The 19,902-nt window shown below is 41.6% G+C and overlaps 1 protein-coding gene across 4 annotated transcripts in view; it reads right to left on the reverse strand.

Moving 5' to 3' along the window:
* Window positions 1-19,902, reverse strand: part of shank2b (SH3 and multiple ankyrin repeat domains 2b) — a 252,715-nt gene that overhangs the window by 118,812 nt on the left and 114,001 nt on the right. For all 4 annotated transcript variants that reach the window (XM_037247312.1, XM_037247310.1, XM_037247309.1 and 1 more), the window contains one exon: window positions 13,749-14,166. In XM_037247312.1, the coding sequence (XP_037103207.1) occupies window positions 13,749-14,166 (418 nt within the window). The remainder of the gene's footprint in view (window positions 1-13,748; window positions 14,167-19,902) is intronic.

Genomic DNA, 19,902 nt, shown 5'->3' on the forward strand with positions numbered 1-19,902 from the left:
TGGACCTGTAGACCTGACACAAACTATTATTTTCTGAAAGATAATGTAAATGACAAGAGCAAAATTCACTAGTTTTAAGTTTTAATAATAACAGACAACTTTGCATTACTTATAACTCCCGTTTAAAATGTTCATGAGGCAAAAGTAATTTTAAACTCATGTCAATTTAAGGTATTTCATACAGTTTGTTCAATGTTATCTGACTCTTCAGATATGAATGAAAGGCAGAATTTGTGTTCTTAGAGTTGTTCACATCTGCCTGAGTGACTCATATTTGGTTATTTTGTCATTTGAAAAATAAAGACAATTGTGACAATGAAATTTGTTTTATAACAGTGTGTATTTGCATGATATTTTTGTAGTTAAAAAATGTCCGAAAAAACTATTGGCCCCCGGGCCCCTTCACTTTATCAAATCTGGCCCTCCTTGCAAAAGGTTTGGACACCCCTGCCCTATGAGCCGCAGTGCCTGTTACTTTTTTGTCAATAATTCAGTAAAGCAATCAAAACTGAACCACATCCTCCCTCCTGTGTTCTGATCGACACCCGGGGGCAAAAAGAGCATAACCATCCGAGCCAACACCCTATACAGTTCTCAGGTTCCCCAACAATAGCGGTAGCAGTTTGCATTATTTTATTGCAATGTTTTTCCTTATTCAGATTTGTTTCAAGACTACAGTTACAGTTAGACTTCACTTTGATGGTTAATGCAGTTATTACAATTTTGTTGTTTTATCACAGTAGATTGGTTTATTTACATTTAAAAAACTAGAAGCCATTCATTTACAAATGTGATTGCACTTTAGTTTACATATTTAAATGTTCAGATATTAAGATGTGATAGACAGTTTTTGCATGATTTGAATGAGGCAAAATAACATGCTTTTTCTCTCGATGATATTGTTATAATCATTTGTTTCAGATGTACTGTAATTATTTTCTGTACAAAAATTAAATTTAGTGTTCAAAAAATCTTTTTTCAAACTTCAGTCTTGAAAAAGAGGGGGTTGTCTTATAATCAGGGTCGTCTTATATTCGGGCCAATACGGTATGTCTGAAAGGGCTTCACGTGCAAAATTGACAATTATTCTCAACCTCCCCTAACCTTAACTCCCAAGAAGGCAAGGAAAACTCACAATACCCTGAGTGAGGAAAAATGAGAAACCTTGAGACGGGGACCAGGATGACCAGGCTGCAATCATTACAGAGTAAGCAGCATTTAACACAAAACATGAAACAATACAAAATAAGCAAATAATAGTTACGTTCAGCAGATAGCGACAACTCTGCTTGAAATGAAAATGACACCTGGTTTTGCCATTTAATTTGAAGTTTATATTTTAACGTTGACATTAATTAGATTAAAAACAATAAAAATAAAGGCAAGCGTTTTGACTTGCTTACTTTTATTATTATGTTTTGAGATTTCACTAAACATGAATGGGCTTGAGAGTCTTTCAAGACTTCACTTATATATATATATATATATATATATATATATATATATATATATATATATATAAAAATGTATATATAATATATAAATATTTTTAAATAAAATATATAATAAAGACATCCATCCATCCATTCATTTTCTATACCACTTGTCCCCACGGGGGTTGCGGGCGTGCTGGAGCCTATCCCAGCAGTCATCAGGCAGTAGGCGGGGGACATCGTGAACCGGTTGCCAGCCAATCGCAGGGCACACAGAGACGAACAACCATCCGCACTCGTACTCACACCTAGGGGCAATTTGGAGTGCGCAATTGGCCTACCAAGCATGTTTTTGGGATGTGGGAGGAAACCGGAGTGCCCGCAGAAAATCCACGCAGGCACGGGGAGAACATGCAAACTCCACACAGGGAGGGTCGAAAGTGGAATCAAATCGGCACCCTCCTAACTGTGAGGCCACCGAGCCGTCCGTAAAGACATACAGTATTTATTAAATTTGTCATGCAAAACTCAGTTTGAATGTACATTGTTTAAAAATATCAGGAATATATCTGGAGACCCCCTATTGTCACACAATCTTTTCAAATGTTCTCTTTAAGCTTGAACGCATACAGTGCAATGATTCATGTTTTTTGACATAGCGTTATTGAAGCTAGATTACCACTCTGTCGACAGCACAGAGTGTGCTGTCATTTTCAGCTGATAAATTGAAAATAGTGACTTATTTTTATCTTGAAAACACAAATCTCTCTCCTTTCTCCATTGCTGCTTATACGATATGGTATGGACACGTGAGTCATCAACTCGTTGAAAATGTGATACTACGCATACATGACTCCCTCAGACGGGAAAAAGAAGTTGAAGACTACCACAACGACTCACAATGCTCAAGCCGCAAATATCCAGTTTCCCATTTTTGTGTTCTATAATGTACAGTTACTTGGTCAGTGCATTTACAGAATATTAAGGTGTCAGGAGTCAAGTGACATCATGTATTTTATTCATTAACCTTTGGTTTTGTTGCATGCATAATGCATTAGCGATTACGCTGCCTGAGAAGTATGTGCCCTTTAAGCCTTATCTATCTATCTATCTATCTATCTATCTATCTATCTATCTATCTATCTATCTATCTATCTATCTATCTATCTATCTATCTATCTATCTATCTACCTACCTACCTACCTACCTACCTACCTGTCCCTCCCTCTCTCTCTCACTCTCTCTCTCTCTCTCTCTCTCTCTCTATCCGTCTGTCCGTCCAGCCGGTCTTTCTGTCTATCTATCTAGTATGTAAATATAGCTATATATCCATCCATGCATCCATGCCTCCATGCATCCATGCATCCCTCCCTCCCTCCCTCCCTCCCTCCCTCCCTCCCTCCCTCCATCCATCCATCCATCCATCCATCCATCCATCCATCCATCCATCCATCCATCAATCCCGGGTAAATATTTTTGGAACCTTGCCTAGGAATTTCTTTCGATCATGCAAAATCATAGTAATCTTTTCTCTGTTGCAAATAACTTCTTTATTCTTCAGTTACCGAAGCTTTATTCAACTGTACATAAGTGTAAAACTACTATTGTCACACTGAACATTTTACTTTACTGTTATGTGGAACAATGTCTATGCCGAGTTTGTCCGAATATTCATCACATTTCTTTCTCACCACATCTCAACAGGAAGCTGTTGCCATGACAGGGGTGACTGACAGCTGCAACAGTGCAGTGTGTGTCTGGGTGAGTATATGCTGCATGTTTGTATTAAGTGTGGACTCACATGTATGTGTCCTCTGCAACTAGCCAACACCAAATGGGAGCATGGGGATGCCACAGAGTGTGTGGGTGAATGATTGATGAAGAGGGGGTGCGGGTACGATGAGAAAACTGGAGGGCGTTCAAAGATGGCTAGGCGGACAAGCATGAAAGGCTCATACTTGTCATATAAACAAAAAGATAACCCAGACGATTTAGTCAAGTCAAGTTTATTTCTATAGCCTTAAATCACAGACAAGTCTCAAAGGGCTTTACATGTGCAAAATTGACAATTTAGTGTTTTCCATAAAACTAACAGATTTGCACAAGAGTTTCCAAGGGTTTTCTAATCATTCGCATAATTCATTAGCCTTTTAATACAATTAGCAAACACGATGGACCATTAGAGTACTGGTCATTTACCACATTAACAATGGATAAAGTGTATTCCTGATAAGTTTAATGTTATCCTCATTGAAAAATAGTGATTTTACTTGAAAAAAATAAGGACATTTCCAAGTGACCCCAAACTTTTGAACGGTATTGAGGCTGTGTCGAAAACGTTTTTCCAGCTGCTTGCATCTGCAAACTTTCTTTTACATTGGAAGCCAAAGGGCCCGATTTTGGTCGACTGATGCCTGTGCACCCATTTTCGTGCCAGTGCAATTCTAGTCTAGTGGGTTTGGGGCCACGCAGCGCTCATCTGGGCATGCCAGCGCACGAAGCGGCCTCGTCCCAGACGCACCCGATAATTTGGTGACGGAAAGCAGTCTGCGCTTGGCACAAAAGCGGGCGCAACATCATTTTCGTGTAGGTGCAATGGTTTTGTTTTGTTTTGTTTGGTTTGGTTTGGTTTAGCTTAGCATACTTGTGAATTTGGTAGACGTCTCACTGGGCTTTTCTGCCGCGATCTGCTTATTTGGTTCAAAAAAGTACGGAGTAGAACAGAGAAAAGCAGGTCATATTCTAGACACAGGCGGTCGAACGGGATTTTGGTGTATTTGATCGAGACACAGACAGAGAATCGGCGCTCAGCAGGTACGAATGGGGGATGATGACATGTAGGCTATTTCATTCATAAATATGTTACCAGCGTGGGACAATTCCTCTGACTCATTAATTGAACGGATTATAATCTTCGTCATCATATCAATATGTATTATTTATTTGTAATATGTAAATGTAATATGTATTTTTAAAGCACCATGTCACTATTGTTTGTGTGTGTGTGTGTGTGTGTGTGTGTGTGTGTGTGTGTGTGTGTGTGTGTGTGTGTGTGTGTGTGTGTGTGTGTGTGTGTGTGTGTGTGTGTGTGTGGGTGGGTGGGTGGGTGGTGGGGGTATCCACAGCACCTGCGTTTTTGACATAAATGTATTAGTTGTGGTTGGTATACCTTCGGTTCATTCTATTTCTGATTTTGAAACACAATTTTGTATTGTTTTTCCATTGTGTTGTTTTTGTATTTCCAAATAAACTTGAAGAATACAATATACACTGCTCAGAAAAATTAAAGGAACAGTTTTTTATCAGGGTATGGCATGAATTCAATTAGACTTTTCTGATAAGGTTTTGGTCAGGTACGTGGCAGAGGGGTTTGTTAATCAGTTTCAGCTGCATTGGTGTTGATGGAATTAACAACGGGTGCACTAGAGTGGCAACAACGAGATGGTCCCCAAAACAGGACTGATTTTGCAGGTGGAGGCCATTTCAAGTTCCTCCGTCTTGATCTTTTTGAACTGTTTTTCCACAAGTGTTGGCTTTAGCTAGAGTCATTATCACGACTGGGAGCATGAGGCGATTTCTTAACCCTCCTGAAGTTGCGCAGATTGTCCAACTCCTCCAGGATGGCACATCCATGTGTGCTGTTGCAAGAAGATTTAATGTGTATCCCAGTACAATCTCCAGAGCATGGAGGAGATTCTAGCAGACAGGCAGTTACTATTGGAGAGCTGGACAGGGCCGTAGACGGTCCTCATTCCATCAGCAGGACCGATAGCTGCTGCTTTGTGCAAGGAGGAACAGGTTGAGCACTGCCCGAGCCCTACAGAATGACCTCCAGCAGGCTACTGGTGTGAATGTCTCTGCCCAAACAGTCAGAAACAGACTTCACGAGGGTGGCCTCAGGGCACGACGTTCTGTAGTGTTTCCTGTGCTCATTGCTCAGCACCGTGGAGCTCGATTGGCATTTGCCATAGAACACCAGAATTGGCAAGTCCGCCACTGGCGCCCTGTGCTTTTCACAGATGAGAGCAGGTTTACCCTGAGCACCTGTGATCGACGTGAAAGGGTCTGGAGAAGCCAAGGAGAGCGCTATGCTTCCTGCAACATCATTCAGCATGACCGGTTTGGTGGTGGGTCAGTGATGGTCTGGGGAGACATTTCCATGGAGGGACGAACAGACCTCTACAGGCTAGAGAACGGCAGTCTGACTGCCATTAGGTATCGGGATGAAATTCTTGCACCCATGGTCAGACCCTACGCTGGTGCAGTAGGTCCTGGGTTCGTCTTAATCCACAACAATGCCCGGCCTATTGTGGCAAGAGTATCTGGAGGATGAAGGAATTGACACAATTGAATGGCCCTCACGATCACCTGATCTAAACCCGATAGAACACCTCTGGGACATAATGTTTCGGTCCATCATACGCCGCCAGGTTGCTCCTCAGACTTTACAGGAGCTCACTGATGCCCTTAGACCAGGGGTGTCAAACTCATTTTTTTCGCGGGCCGCATTGTAGTCATAGTTTCTTTCGGAGGTCCATTATGACTGTCAACCCAAAAGAATGTATGAGCACCTCATATTATATACAGTATACGCTACAAAACAAACTGACGAATAACTCGTTTTGAAATCAAACTAGTAAAAAATTCTCAAATATATTCGCGGGCCACATAAAATGTTGTGGCGGGCCGTATCTGGCCCCCGGGCCTTGAGTTTGACACCTGTGCCTTAGACAGATCTGGGAGGACATCTCACAAGACACCATCCGTCGTCTCATTAGGAGCATGCCGCGACGTTGTCAAACATGCATACAAGCTCATGGGGGCCACACAAGATATTGAAAAGAATTTTGAGTTGCAGAAATTGAATTTAGGCAAAAAGGACGAGCCTGCCATCTCATTTTTTCACTTTGATTTTTGGGCTGTCTGTATACTGAGCCATCTGTAGGCTGAAAACTTTTATTTCCATCAAAAGATGTGGCATCCTTTTGTTCCTGAGACATTAAACTGTCCATATCAGTATAGATAGCCCAAAAAAGAATTTTCACCATTGAAATCTGATGTGTTTTCAAAGTGTTCCTTTAATTTTTTTGAGCAGTGTATGTTAATCCAAGGGATACGGGAATATTGTAAAATTAATAATAATATTTATGAAATTTATAACATTAATAAAAACATAATAATATTAATAAAAATATATAATATTACAAGGTGAACCGGGAGCAGTGCTTTAGCCCGTCTTTAGGAGAAGAAGATTCGATCTGGCAATTTGAATTCACAGGCATATTTAGAACGGACTAAAAATGTCGCAGACGTACTACGCACTGTTGGGAGGAGTGAAGCCACCTGTGGCCATCTTACATTGCCAATCTCTAAACCTACCTAACTTGAATACTGTACACCGATTTCTCAGTGGAGTTTTCACAATAATTTCTGTCTCTCGAGGGAAAGTGTGTATGGCAGGTAGTTGCACCAATAAGTCTGGGAAAAGTGCTAAATGCACATTTAATCAGTAATTATACATTTTTCATTTTCTCTTTTAAAGTGCTACTGCTACTTAAATATTCGCCTGTATCATGTCATTGAGAACCCTCAAGAATGAAATGCAAGCAAAGCCCATCAGCACTAATTTGCTGCAAAATGTATAAACCTAAATCGAGAGGGCACAACTTGCAATATTGAGGCAATACACTCTAAATGGTCGATGCAAACAGTGAAGTTGTTTTTTTTGAGAGTCTTTACTACAAACAGGGATCCTAGCCTGTAGTGTTTTCAGCGGAAAAAAATAAGGAGTTTTCATCTCATACTTCAGGGTTCACTAGTACACTGTCTTTGGACCAATCTGAATTTCCAAATGGCAAATATCGACCGACAAACCGAATTTCTGAATGGTTGCACTTGAACTAGTGTGCATAGTGAATTTCCGAACGCGCCCATAGAGAGCCAGTTCTGGCTACATTTGGAAATGAATGGAAGCGCAGCGCAGCGCACTCTTCCTCGCCGAACACACCCATTCGCAGAGTAGTGCATAGATGTCAGTGTGAATTTCCGAACGCGCCCCTTCTACTGTATGTCTGTGTTTGAAGACTGAGTGAAATAGCTTCCCTCAAACCCTATGGAAATTTAATGAGAAATGGTCGCTTTACATCTCTTGAACACTAATATTCCATCAATTTATTACAATTAGGCATGGGGCAAAGATGTGTTGCTATGAGTGTGAGCAGTTTTAATTCTTGTGTTCAGATAGAATTTGAGTCCATTGTACATGAAGAGTCATTAACTTCACCTACAACACGCTGAAAGTCAGGCTACTGCATTACTTCCTGTGCTTTTCGCAACGCCAATCAACCAGGCTGAAAAGCAGAAAATATTCTGTTGTCATTCAAATGGTTATTCTATTTTTTTATGGAAAATATGATACTAAATTCGTTTTTTTGATTTGTGTTACAGAATTAAAAGTAGAATGAACGGAAGGTACACGGACCTTGCATGTTTATTGGCATATGTATCAAGAATAGATTAAGTAGTCTCGCCCAGGGATTAATTCAGTGAAGAACAGCCACAGATTTTGATGTTTTGTGAGGCAACCGTCTTCCTCCATCCTTTTGCCCCTTCTTTCGCACCCCCTTAGCATGACTGTAAACGCTTCATTCTTTGATTTTTTTTTCAGACATCATCAAAAGCCTGCTCCATATTCTTTATATTGTTTCCTCTCTATAATATACAGTCTATCTCCCTCCCTTTGATGACTTTGCACAGAGAGTGGGTAGTGTTGGTTCGACAGTGTTTCCAAATGAGTCCATCTGCCAAGGAAGAGGAGGAGGACGAGGAGGCAGAGGAAGAGGGCAGTGAGCATGTGTCTTAATCGGGATTGACAGTTCCATCGCTCCAAGATAAACACCCGTCACACTTTAATCCTCTGCCAATCACATGCGCTCACTCATGCCGCAGATTGTGGACGGACACAAACAAATCAGGTGAAGGTTGTAACACACACAAACGGATACCATGTAACATACCATCTTTATTGTTTAACAAAGAGGGCATGCTGTATGACAGCGAGCTCCAATGTGCTATGAGGACACAGTTGGCGTTTTCTTCTCACCTCTCAGTTCTTAAATGTATTACCGTTTTTTTCCCATGTATAATGCGCAAAATTTAACAAATTTATTGTCCTAAAATCTGGGGTGCGCATCATACATGGGTACAATTTAAAAAAAAAATTTTTTTTCTTTTTTTTTTTTGTGAAGAAAATCATGGTACAACAATTTTTGAAGAAAATCTTGTCACGGATGGTTCTTTACAACGTCACTTTCCTCCACTTTCATTTTAACCTAACTGATCGCGGTGGTGCCTTTCTGGGCAGTCGGAGAAATCAACGCCTACAAAAAAAATACATCCAGCCTAGTTAAGAAATCACCAGAAAGATCACCATGACAATTGAATAATAAATAAATAATTATTATATATATTATATATATTATTATTATAATAATAAATAATTGTGATAAATAACTGGAACATCACTCAAATATTGGTGATCCCGTTGAGAGTCTCACATATTTCTTCGCTATCGAGTTTGCTACTGCATGCGCAGTGATACTGACCGGCAGAATAACATCCGGTTGTTCCCAAAGATGATCTTTTTTCTGAAATAATTTTATGTTTACGGACTTAAGTAACCCGGCCGGGTCATACCAAAGACTATAAAAATGGGACCCATTGCCTCCCTGCTTGGCACTCAGCATTAAGGGTTGGAATTGGGAGGTTAGATCACCAAATGATTCACGAGCGCGGCGCCGCTGCTGCTCACTGCTCCCGTCTCAAAATCACACGGGGATGGGTCAGATGCAGAGGACAAATTTCACCACACCCAGACGCGTGTGTGACGATCATTGGGACTTTAAAAAAAAAAAAAAAAAAACTTTTTTTTTAAATAAATTAAAAAAAAGTCAAAATTTGGGTGCGTATTATACATGGGTACAGGCTTTTTTCCAGCATCGACATGCCATTTTTAGGGTGCGTATTATACATGGGGGCGCATTATACATGGAAAAAAACGGTTTTAAAGATTAGTTCACCAAAATTACATAAAACGTGTTACCTCAAACACAGCAACACGTTTCAATCTCGCTTCCCGCTAATCTAGCGGGGTAGGAGGATGACAAAAAAAGTGGCCAGTTACAGTAAACTTTTGTTGCGTCAGACGTGAGGAATTTGAAAAGCTCTGAGGGATCCACAGTAATGAGGTTGGTTACGTTTTGTTAAAAGATGGTGGAGATAGTTTTGTTTAGCTTCAAGCAGATGTATCTTTTTGCAGCCAAACCATTTTTCACTGCATTGTACCCACATGACCAGGACGCTTCATTAAACAAGCTTCAAATCGCACAATGTCATACAACTGCAATCCTTCTTCAAAGTTCATGTGAACATCTCCACTTATGTCAACTTCAAACGCCCGCTGCAATTATAAGAACAATCAGCTTCAATCAGTATAGAATGTTACGGGCTGAACTTCTTCCTTCTTCTAACCCTAACCCTAACTCTTACACACACATGCTAGTTATTGTCCATAAAATCCCGAATATTGCAGCGATCCTCCTAATAATTTCAAAGGTTGACAAATACAAAAGTCTTCCACACACATTTAAATAAAACCCAATGTTATTGTGGCACTCAGCCATTGAATGTCATCCAGTGGTTTAATGCAGGAACATGGTCTGACTAATTTGTCTGTGTTCTTCATTCCCGGGTAGATGCTAGAAGCATTGGAGTCACAAGCACACTCTTTTCTCATCAGGGAAAGTAAGGGCTCTTGTACTAACAGATTGAACTTCTTCTGCCTGTTAGTACAACCGCCAGCAGCGCAACGAGCTCCCAAGACGTACAAGACATTTTCGATGCAATGAGTTAAAGTTAAAAGTCCCAATGATCGTCACACACACACCTGGGTGTGGTGAAATTTGTCCTCTGCATTTAACCCATCCCCGTGTGATTTTAATCCATCCCCTGGGGGAGAGGGGAGCAGTGAGCAGCAGCGGTGCCGCGCTCGGGAATCAGTTGGTGATCTAACCCCCCAATTCCAACCCTTAATGCTGAGTGCCAAGCAGGGAGGCAATGGGTCCCATTTTTATAGTCTTTGGTATGACCCAGCCGGGGTTTGAACCCACAACCTTCCAGTCTCAGGGCGGACACTCTACCACTAGGCCACTGAGCACTAGGACTAATGATCGCTCATAAAAAGGGGTGTAGAAAACCGTTCAAATACACCACTCTGCGAAGTGAAATTCATTGTAAGCAATGGAGCATTTGACTGGAAGTCTCTTATCGGAAATTCCTAACATACCGTATTTTTCGGACTAAAAGTCGCTCTGGAGTACAAGTCGCATCAGCCATAAAATGCACCGTAAAGGGGAAAAAAACATATAAGTCGCACCGGAGTTTAAGTCGCATTTTGGGGGAAATTTATTTGACAAAATCCAACACCAAGAACAGACATGAACCAGCAACAACAGGCTAAACAATACGGTATGCTAACGTGACATAAACACAAATGAGGAGCTGAGAATGGGCCTGACGTAACATTAACAGTGATTCAAATGACTGCAGCGGAGCCTCGGTTTTCGAACGTCCCAGTTCTCGAACAGATCAGTATTCGAACAAAAAATTAGAGATTTTTTGCTTCGGATGTCGGACGAAATTCGATTGTCGAACCTCGCGAGATGAGCCGAGAGGACCCGCATGCCAACTGACTCTGTTTATTATTACGTTCTCATTACTCTGAGGATTGCATCAACTCTAATCATGCCTCCAAAGGAAGCAAGTGGGTGCAGTAAAGCCATCCTAAAACACAAAGACGCTCCTAAAGCAATGAGACACTGAGCGCCCAGCGCGCTGCGGTTGCACGATCGGACCAAAATAAGCTCCCTGCGCACTGAGGCCCATTTAAATTTTGGAAAGTGCATTAGGACTTTAAAAATATTTTCTACATTTTAGCGACCGCTCTGTCACAATAATGCGACCAGCGCGGTGCAGTTGCGCGGTGGGCGGTGCGCTGCAGTTGCGCAATCGGACAAAATTAAGCTCCCTGCGCACTGATGTCCACTTAAATTTTGGAAAGTACAGCAGGACTTTAAAAATATTTTCTAAATTTCAGCGACGGCTCTGTCACAATAATGCGACCAGCGCGGTGCAGTTGCGCGGTCGGCGACGCGCTACAGTTGCGCGTTCGGCGGTGCGCTGCAGTTGCACGATTGGACAAAAATGCGCAAAGGAAAAAATGCTTAAAAAAGGCTTGGAATCGATTAATTTTTTTTTCATTATTTGTAATGGGAAAATATGATTCGGAATTCGAATGATTCACTTCTCGAACAGCCTTCTGGAACGGATTGTGTTCGAAAACCGAGGCTCCACTGTATAACATAAAGAACACGTTTATCAAACCATCTGTGTCACTCCAAATCATTAAATCCATAGAATTCTTCGTCCTTTGTGTAAACAACACCACGTGTGCGGCACGCCGCTGACGTCGGACTCGTCGTCAGTTGCAGTTCAAATTATTCCACAGGCCCATATAACTAGATATAAACTATATATGAAATAACAATAATATAAACAACAATTTTATCGAACCATCCGTGTCACTCCAAATCATTAAATCCATTGGAATCTTCGTCCTTTGTGTAAACACCGGCGCTTCTAACCCCGGAAGTGTGTGCGGTGCGCCGCTGACGTCAGTTGCATTTCAACTTATTCCACAGGCCCATATAACTATATGTAAACTATATATCAAATTATAATATAAACAACAATTTTGTCGAACCATCCGTGTCACTCCAAATCATTAAATCCATTGAAATCTTTGTCCTCTGTGTCATTTAAAAAAAAGCCGATTGCGGCTGGGACTCCCCGAATGCCGCCGATTGCGGTGCGGACTCCCCGAATGCAGCCGATTGCATGCGGACTCCCCGAATGCTGCCGATTGTGATTGCGGCTGGGACTCCCCGTATGCCGCCGATTGCGGCAGGGACTCCCCTTTCCGAATGGCGCCGATTGCGGCGCCGAACCCCCGAATGCTGCCGATTTTGTCGCGGACTCCCCGAATGCCGCCGATTGCGGCGCGGACTCCCCAAATGCCATCGATTGCGGCACCGACGCTGATTGTGGCTGGGAAAGCCGATATGCCGCCGATTGCAGCGGGGACTCCCGAATGCCTCCGATTGCGGTGCAAACTCCCCGAATGCCGCCGATTGCGGCGCGGACTCCCCGTTTACCGCCAATTGCGGCTGGGACTCCCAGGGAGTACAATAGAGTTATATACTCTTATTATTAGTTATGTACTTTGGAAACGCTACAATAGAGTTATATAGTATATAACTCTATTGTAGCGTTTCCAAAGTACCAGGCAAGACGTGGGTTTGGTAACCGGCTCTTTATTTCACAAAACAAGAGCTCAACATATGAGCCAACTCACAGTGCTATAGGCAAGCGCCCTGGATCGCTCGCCCTCCCCCCCCCCGTCCCCCGCTGCCTTCACGGCCTTGCTAGACAATCGGAAACTACTTAAGTCGAACAACATAGACGTTGCTACTCTAAATAAACTATATATCAAGTAACTATAACATAAATAAGTTTATCGAACCATCTGTGTCACTCCAAATCATTAAATCTCCTGACTCCGGTAGTCAGTGAATGGAACTCATTGTCAGTGAGGCTCCAATTATTCCACAGCCATAGTGCGCCCTCATGTGTTTTAAAGTGAAAATAACGTGAAGTGATCAATTATACTAGTAAGTAATGTGTTAATGATCAAGTAAAAATTTGTGAATAATTACACAAATAAGTCGCTCCTGAGTATAAGTCGCCCCCCCACCCAAACTATAGAAAAAAAATGCGACTTATAGTCCGAAAAATACGGTACTTATTTCACCCCAATGAGAGCGCTTGGGGATAAGGTAAATAACAAGCTGAACAAAAAAATGAAGGGAACAAATGATAAAATTTTAGGTTGTGCAATTCAAGCAAATAATTTAGGTTGTGCAGTTAAAATTGGCTTTCCCACATTTTCAACACAAAAGTAAGAATTCACAGAACTAATTGTCTCAACTTAAAAATATAAGTAAAAACAACTCAGCAAATTGTTTTGGAGCAAACAAACTTGCTTGCTTTGTTATGCTTACTAACACTGTAAGTAAAGTAACCATAAATGTAAATTTCTATTTTAAAGATGTTCCAACTTTAATCACTGTTTTAAGTCGTGTGTTTTTTTTTTGTTTGTTTTTTTACAGTGTTCAACGATGCTAAGTTGAAGACGCTCACCTTGGTTGGCGCTGTGAGGGTATAGCCCGTCGGACATCATCTCCCAGCCGGCTGAGGGAGGGTGACCGGCTCCTCGACCCCCTTCCCATGGTCCGAACCACCACATTGCCATTGGGGCTGCCGCTGGGCATCTGCTGAAGCAGCTGAGGTGACAGGCTGCGATGTAAAGCTGAGGAGCCAGGCTGCGAGTGACCCTGCTGGGGGGCCTTGTTTGGGTGCTGCTGAGGATGATGTTGTCCCCGGTGCCTGGGTGAACCTTGCTGCTGGTACTGACTGACCGTCAAATTGTTGTCACTGTTGGAGCGCAGCAGGACCCTCGGAGCTGATAACGATGCGGGGGATTGGCTGTTTCCACTGCTGTTGCCAGATGATGGACCTTGCCGTCGTTTGGAGTATGCAGGAGCCTCACGAAAAGGCACTGTAGGGGAGTAATCAAGATGTCAGCTGAGTGCCCAAATCAAGTTTATGTGAAGGAGACGTATAGCAGTCCATAGGACAAACAGCTCTTCCAGACAACTGTATCTTTTCAGTAACATATACTGAATATTAATTAAAGCTTTGGGTTTAAAAAAAAGATGCACACACACGCGCACACACACGCAAACACACACACACACGCACGCACGCACGCACGCACGCACACACACACACACACGCACAAACACGCACACACGCACACACAACATGAAAACAACCAATCAGAGGCCTGAAAAAGCAACATAAGTACACATAAACATACATGAAAGAATCTATTTTTTATTGTATTAGAATACATGGAAGAATGTTGCACATTAAATAGAAAGCTTTGTTTTCACTGTATACACACAAACACGGAAGGGAGAGTTCTGGAAAATCTTCACTCTGACCTGACTTTTCCTCAAGTTCTGTTTTGATGAACAACACCCAAGTTTGAGTGTGGACTAAAAGGCCTGCAACTACTTCAAGCAGCTCTCCTTCGAGGGACTTTTTCAAATATAATCATCAAAAACTGTCTCACAAAGCGCAATAGTTTCTTTTTCCTCAAGAAAACAATCAACCAACAACATACGTGGGGTAGTCTCTATATTGCAATTACTATTTGTTTCCCCTTCCGATAGCCATAACGCATGCCCTCAAAGCTTTGCTTTCTAGTTGCCTTCACTCACTGATAATAGGGGTGTAAATCGCGGGTTTTGTCACGATACGATATCATATCGATACAAAGAACCACGATACAATATTTGCCGATATCTTAAAGCCTGCTGTGATTCATTCACGATACATCACGATATAGTGCTCCACGATCGATATTTTTATTTTTATTTTATTTTTTTAAATAAAAAATATAGAACAATATCCTGATTTATAACAATTCATACGCAAAATCAACAAGGTACTGCAAACTCTTTATTTAGGAAATTACAAGAGTATTGTAGTATACAAAGTGCTTATTTTAACACTGAACTTTATCAAATTCCTATATTTTTTCTCATATAAGTAAAGAAAAATGAATATTCTTTCTTTTTTTGTAATACCATTAACTTTAAAGTGCATTACTGAACTATTTATTTACAATAATTTTAATTGTCCGTTGAGCCATCTTTTCTTTGGAATCCAAAGTGCTTCCAAACGAATGACTTGAAGCCCAAAGGTGAGCGAATTTCCTCGTCTTCTTGGACACTAGCCATAGCACCAGCCCAGGAGCCGCGTAGTTGTCGGCTCCCCTTTCACGTGCCTGCTCTGCTCACAACACAACACGCCGCGTACTGCTCCCGGAAAGAGGAAGCAAGCAACAATGAGCTGGATTTCAAAATAAAGTCGCGTCTAATGTCCGAGGTCAAACACGGCGATATAAATCGATGTTTACGTTTAGCATCGATGCCAATAAATCGTAGAGCATTATATCGATTAATCGATGTGTATCGATGAATCGTTACACCCCTAACTGATAACAGCAAACTGTCAAGAATGTTGAGAAAATACTTGACAACCAACTATCTTGGTCCGCCCACATCTTGCCAACAACTGGAGATCCCTGATGGTAATTTAATTGCAGACTTTCATGACAATTGAAGAACACTTGGACCCAGGACTGCATCTGAAATTTGTGCAAGATTTCCACACAGTTCATTTTTCGGGTTTTGTGAACGGATTAATTGCAATTGCTGCTTTTACATCTTTAAATAATGCATCTGAAAGGGCAGGTGCAAAAGCAGCATGCAAAGCAGCATGCAAAGCGGCGCCAGCATAGCGCAGACAAGATGAGAGTCCACGGAGAGAACTTTTCAGCTCGTGTAAACATTTTTGAAACCCAAAAAGAAACGGAAAAAAAAATTGCCTTGCCAGGCTGTGAGTGTACTTGGCAATGCAAATGTGGAGCTTTTGAAAGATTTAAGGGTTGACATGAAGCCAAGTCATTTCCTTGCGCCCTGGTCATTTCAGTACCAAGTTGTAAATACAATGTCAAGCAAGATGGGCATGTACATCCAATTTCTACGCCCTCGTGACAAGTTAAATCATAAAATTGGGGTTCCTGGCATCCCCAAAATTATAGATTTATTTTTCGGATTTTGCTATTGCAGTAGCGGTACTCTCTCAAATGTTTCATGATGAAAGCTGTCAAAAACTACCCAAAGCACAAAGCCTCTTTTAAATATGGTAGTCTCCACTACCTTTCAACCTGTTGCCAATGTTGAGTGCGATGTTTGCCATAATACTGTGTTGTTTTATTGTTGGCACTATTTTATTGTGCACAAGGTTACGCCAACGTGCAGAAACTAAAGCGGCGGAGCCACCCTGCACTCGATTCTCTTTTGAGCAAACGTGAAGCAGTGTGTGCGACCAATTGTGAAAAAGCTAAACTTGTGTCCTGTTTTTTGTGGACTAACAGTAACATCTGCAAAGATGTCTACGAAGAGGACAGCCTTGGGAGAGATATCCAGTGCCTCCCGAGCGCCAAAGCGGAGATCTGCTGCAGAACAACCGAAAGCCAACAGTCAAGTCAAGTCAAGTTTATTTATATAGCTCTAAATCACAGACAAGTCTCAAAGGGCTTCACATGTACAAAAATTAACAATTATTCTCAACATCCCCTGATCTTAAACTCCCAGGAGGGCAAGGAAAAACTAAAAAAAAAAAACCCTACTGTGGAAAATTCTTGAGAAGAGACCACAGATGGGAGGATTTCCCTTCCAGGATCACTAGGCTGCAATGGATGCAGAGAGGGCACATAGAACACATTATGTAAAACAATCCAAAGAAAAAGTGGATGTCCATATTCAAAGTGAAGAGCTGCAGGAAGGTGCCCTCAACAGCACATGCAATATGATAGAGAGGGTGAACACACACCTTAGCACTCCTTGTAAAAGGTTGCAATCATAGTCATTCTCCAAAGGGAAATGAAATCTATAGCTTTAAAATGACAAGGTATTGCAATAACTAGAAATTGAACAAAATATGACTAATTAGCAGTGCTGAAGGTCTTGCCACACTGACCATTGATGTTAGACCAACCTAAATTATGAGAACAAGTGAATCTTGTAGTAATGACTAAAAAATGCTGCATTTAAGAAACCTCATTTTACTCTACCAAGTATTTAAGCATTTACCAAGTATTCTTATGTTTTCAAGATCTTAACATATTAGAGCAAATGTGTCTTTGCAGAAACATCACTAAGTCTGAGGAGCTTCACTAGGTGGTATTTAAACAATGGAAAAATATAATGTTGAACGAATTGAACAGTGCCTTTGACAATTTTAAAGCACTGGTAAATCTATAAAAAAAAATCTCCAGGATAGCTTTTAGTCTTGGGAAACTAATGGATGTAGACTGTACGTACACATCCATCTGATATATCCATCTATCGACTTGCCTAATCCCCTTCCTATTCAATTACACACATTCCCCTGAGATTTCTTCAATACATCTTCAATCAAATCTTTCATCTAAAACCCAATACAGGACATTAAGCTCATCGACCCAGTACCACAGAGAGACCCATATTAAACTGAGCAGGTTCCGTGACTACCCACTCCAACCATCTTTAGCATAATTACCAGAATTACCGTGAACAGAGTAGTATTCCACCGACCTATGGTGCATGCGCTTTGGTGTCAGACTCAACCAGTAATGGAGGGAGGCAATAATTTCCCCATGGACACTTCCTTTCGTTACACTGTGAGATGACGAGCCGTCACATGCGTTCCTTGCAACTACAGCAGTGTATGTAGGGAGCGCAGAAGACAGCCTGAAGCCATTTTGATATGGAGCACATGATAACGAGCTGATTAAGCCAATCGTAGCCAGCAAACGTTGGCTGCTGTTTCCTGTGGTGAAGTTCACGCTTTTCACTTTCCTAGCTGAGAAAGACAACCTAAAGGAGGGGAGTCACTTTCACATTCCCAAAGCAGAATCTAAGGCCATTATCTCTCTATATACAACAGACGTGGTGATGAAGGGAAGAGGTGCTAATATCTAATGAGCTAGCACATTGTGAAGGCACCACTCTATCTGTGTGAGTCCCACAGTGCCTGCTGGTAGCGAAACTTGTGGAGTTGGTTTTAGTTTCTCCTTGGATATTCAACCTGTGTCCAATTTGTGATTTTACTCATTTTTGTTAAAAATGTAAAATCCTGAATTGTAATACCGTTTTTTTCCATGTATAATGCGCCCCCATGTATAATACGCACCCTAAAAATGGCATGTCAATGCTGGAAAAAAGCCTGTACCCATGTATAATACGCACCCAATTTTTTGTTTTTGTTTTTTTTTTTAAGTCCCAATGATCGTCACACACGCAGGGAGGCAATGGGTCCCATTTTTATAGTCTTTGGTATGGTCTTAACTAGGTTGGATGTATTTTTATTTGTTGGCGTTGATTTCTCCGACTGCCCGTAAAGGCACCACCGCGATCAGATGAAAAGAGAGGAAAGTGACGTGCGGACATGTGAAAAAGGCGGCTCTGTATGGGAGAGAAGTTGAAGAGGAATAAAAACACCCTTGGAAACCAAAACTTGCCCCTCGTCGTGACTCGGAGCCGCAACAAATGTTTCAGATTTGTGTAGGGTACATTGTGACAGCAAACGAGCAGGTGATCGAGCAAGCGTCTGATACGAGAGCATTGCGTTCGTATGGAGCGTGTTTGAAGTGAACAGCAGAGACGAAAGGAACAAGGCAAAGTGTTGTGAAATAAAATATTACCTGTAATACGTATTTTGTTATTTGCTGATTGTATGTATTAAACTATCACATTCATTGTCAGTCAAGAAGAGAAGAGGACTATTCGCATCGGATACATAGTGCGCATGCGCAGTGATACTGCCTCCGTATGACGTCCAGTCCGCGATGGAGATTAAAAAACAAACAATATTTGACAATAACACAGGTTTCTGTTCCTGTCTTTGGTAATGTCCCCCTGTCTTTTTGTTCCACGTCTTTGTCGGTCAGTCCTGTTGTTGGTTTTGTTAGAGAGTTATGTTAGTTTACCAAGTCTGTGTTTTGAGTTCCTCCAATGAACCCTGGTTCAAGCTACACTTGGTCGCCCTCTTCCTTTCCACACTCCATCCGTGACAAGATTTTCTTCAAAATTTTAAAAATTGTATCCATGTATAATTCGCACCCCGGATTTTAGGACAATAAATTAGTTAAATTTTGCGCATTATACATGGGAAAAAACAGTACTTTGTATATTCAAAAATGCAAACATAGAATATGTGGGGATTGAATTTGTTATTTTCTTTTTTAATTTAAAAACCCAATAAAAATTGAGAATTATTTGTTAACATTCGTATAACGCAAATAAACTCGCCTGTTAGGAAATCATAAGATTATTTCCCGCCCCCTTTTCTTGTCTTTCGGGTTACAGCAACGCTGGCGTCTGGACTGTTGACTGCCGCTTCTACCCTGAACCATGTCCGCTATTTGTTTGTCCCCTGTCTGTTTTGTGTTTCCCGTTTTAAGTGTGCCCGTTTTTTTGTTTTATTTTTCTCGTCTTTTCTCCTGCCCACCGCGTATCTCTGGAGCTCTGCTCGCACCTCTCTGATCCCGCTCCCTCTGACTACGAGCTACGCTAGCCAGCTAGCCAACCCACAACCGAACCCTCCTACCTCCCGGCTCTGAGCCTGTAGCTGCTTGCTCTTGGCTCGGCAAACGGCTCCAACCCAACTTGCTGGCCAC

Source organism: Syngnathus acus, chromosome 3 (assembly GCF_901709675.1).
Source record: "Syngnathus acus chromosome 3, fSynAcu1.2, whole genome shotgun sequence".
Classification (NCBI taxonomy): domain Eukaryota; kingdom Metazoa; phylum Chordata; class Actinopteri; order Syngnathiformes; family Syngnathidae; genus Syngnathus; species Syngnathus acus.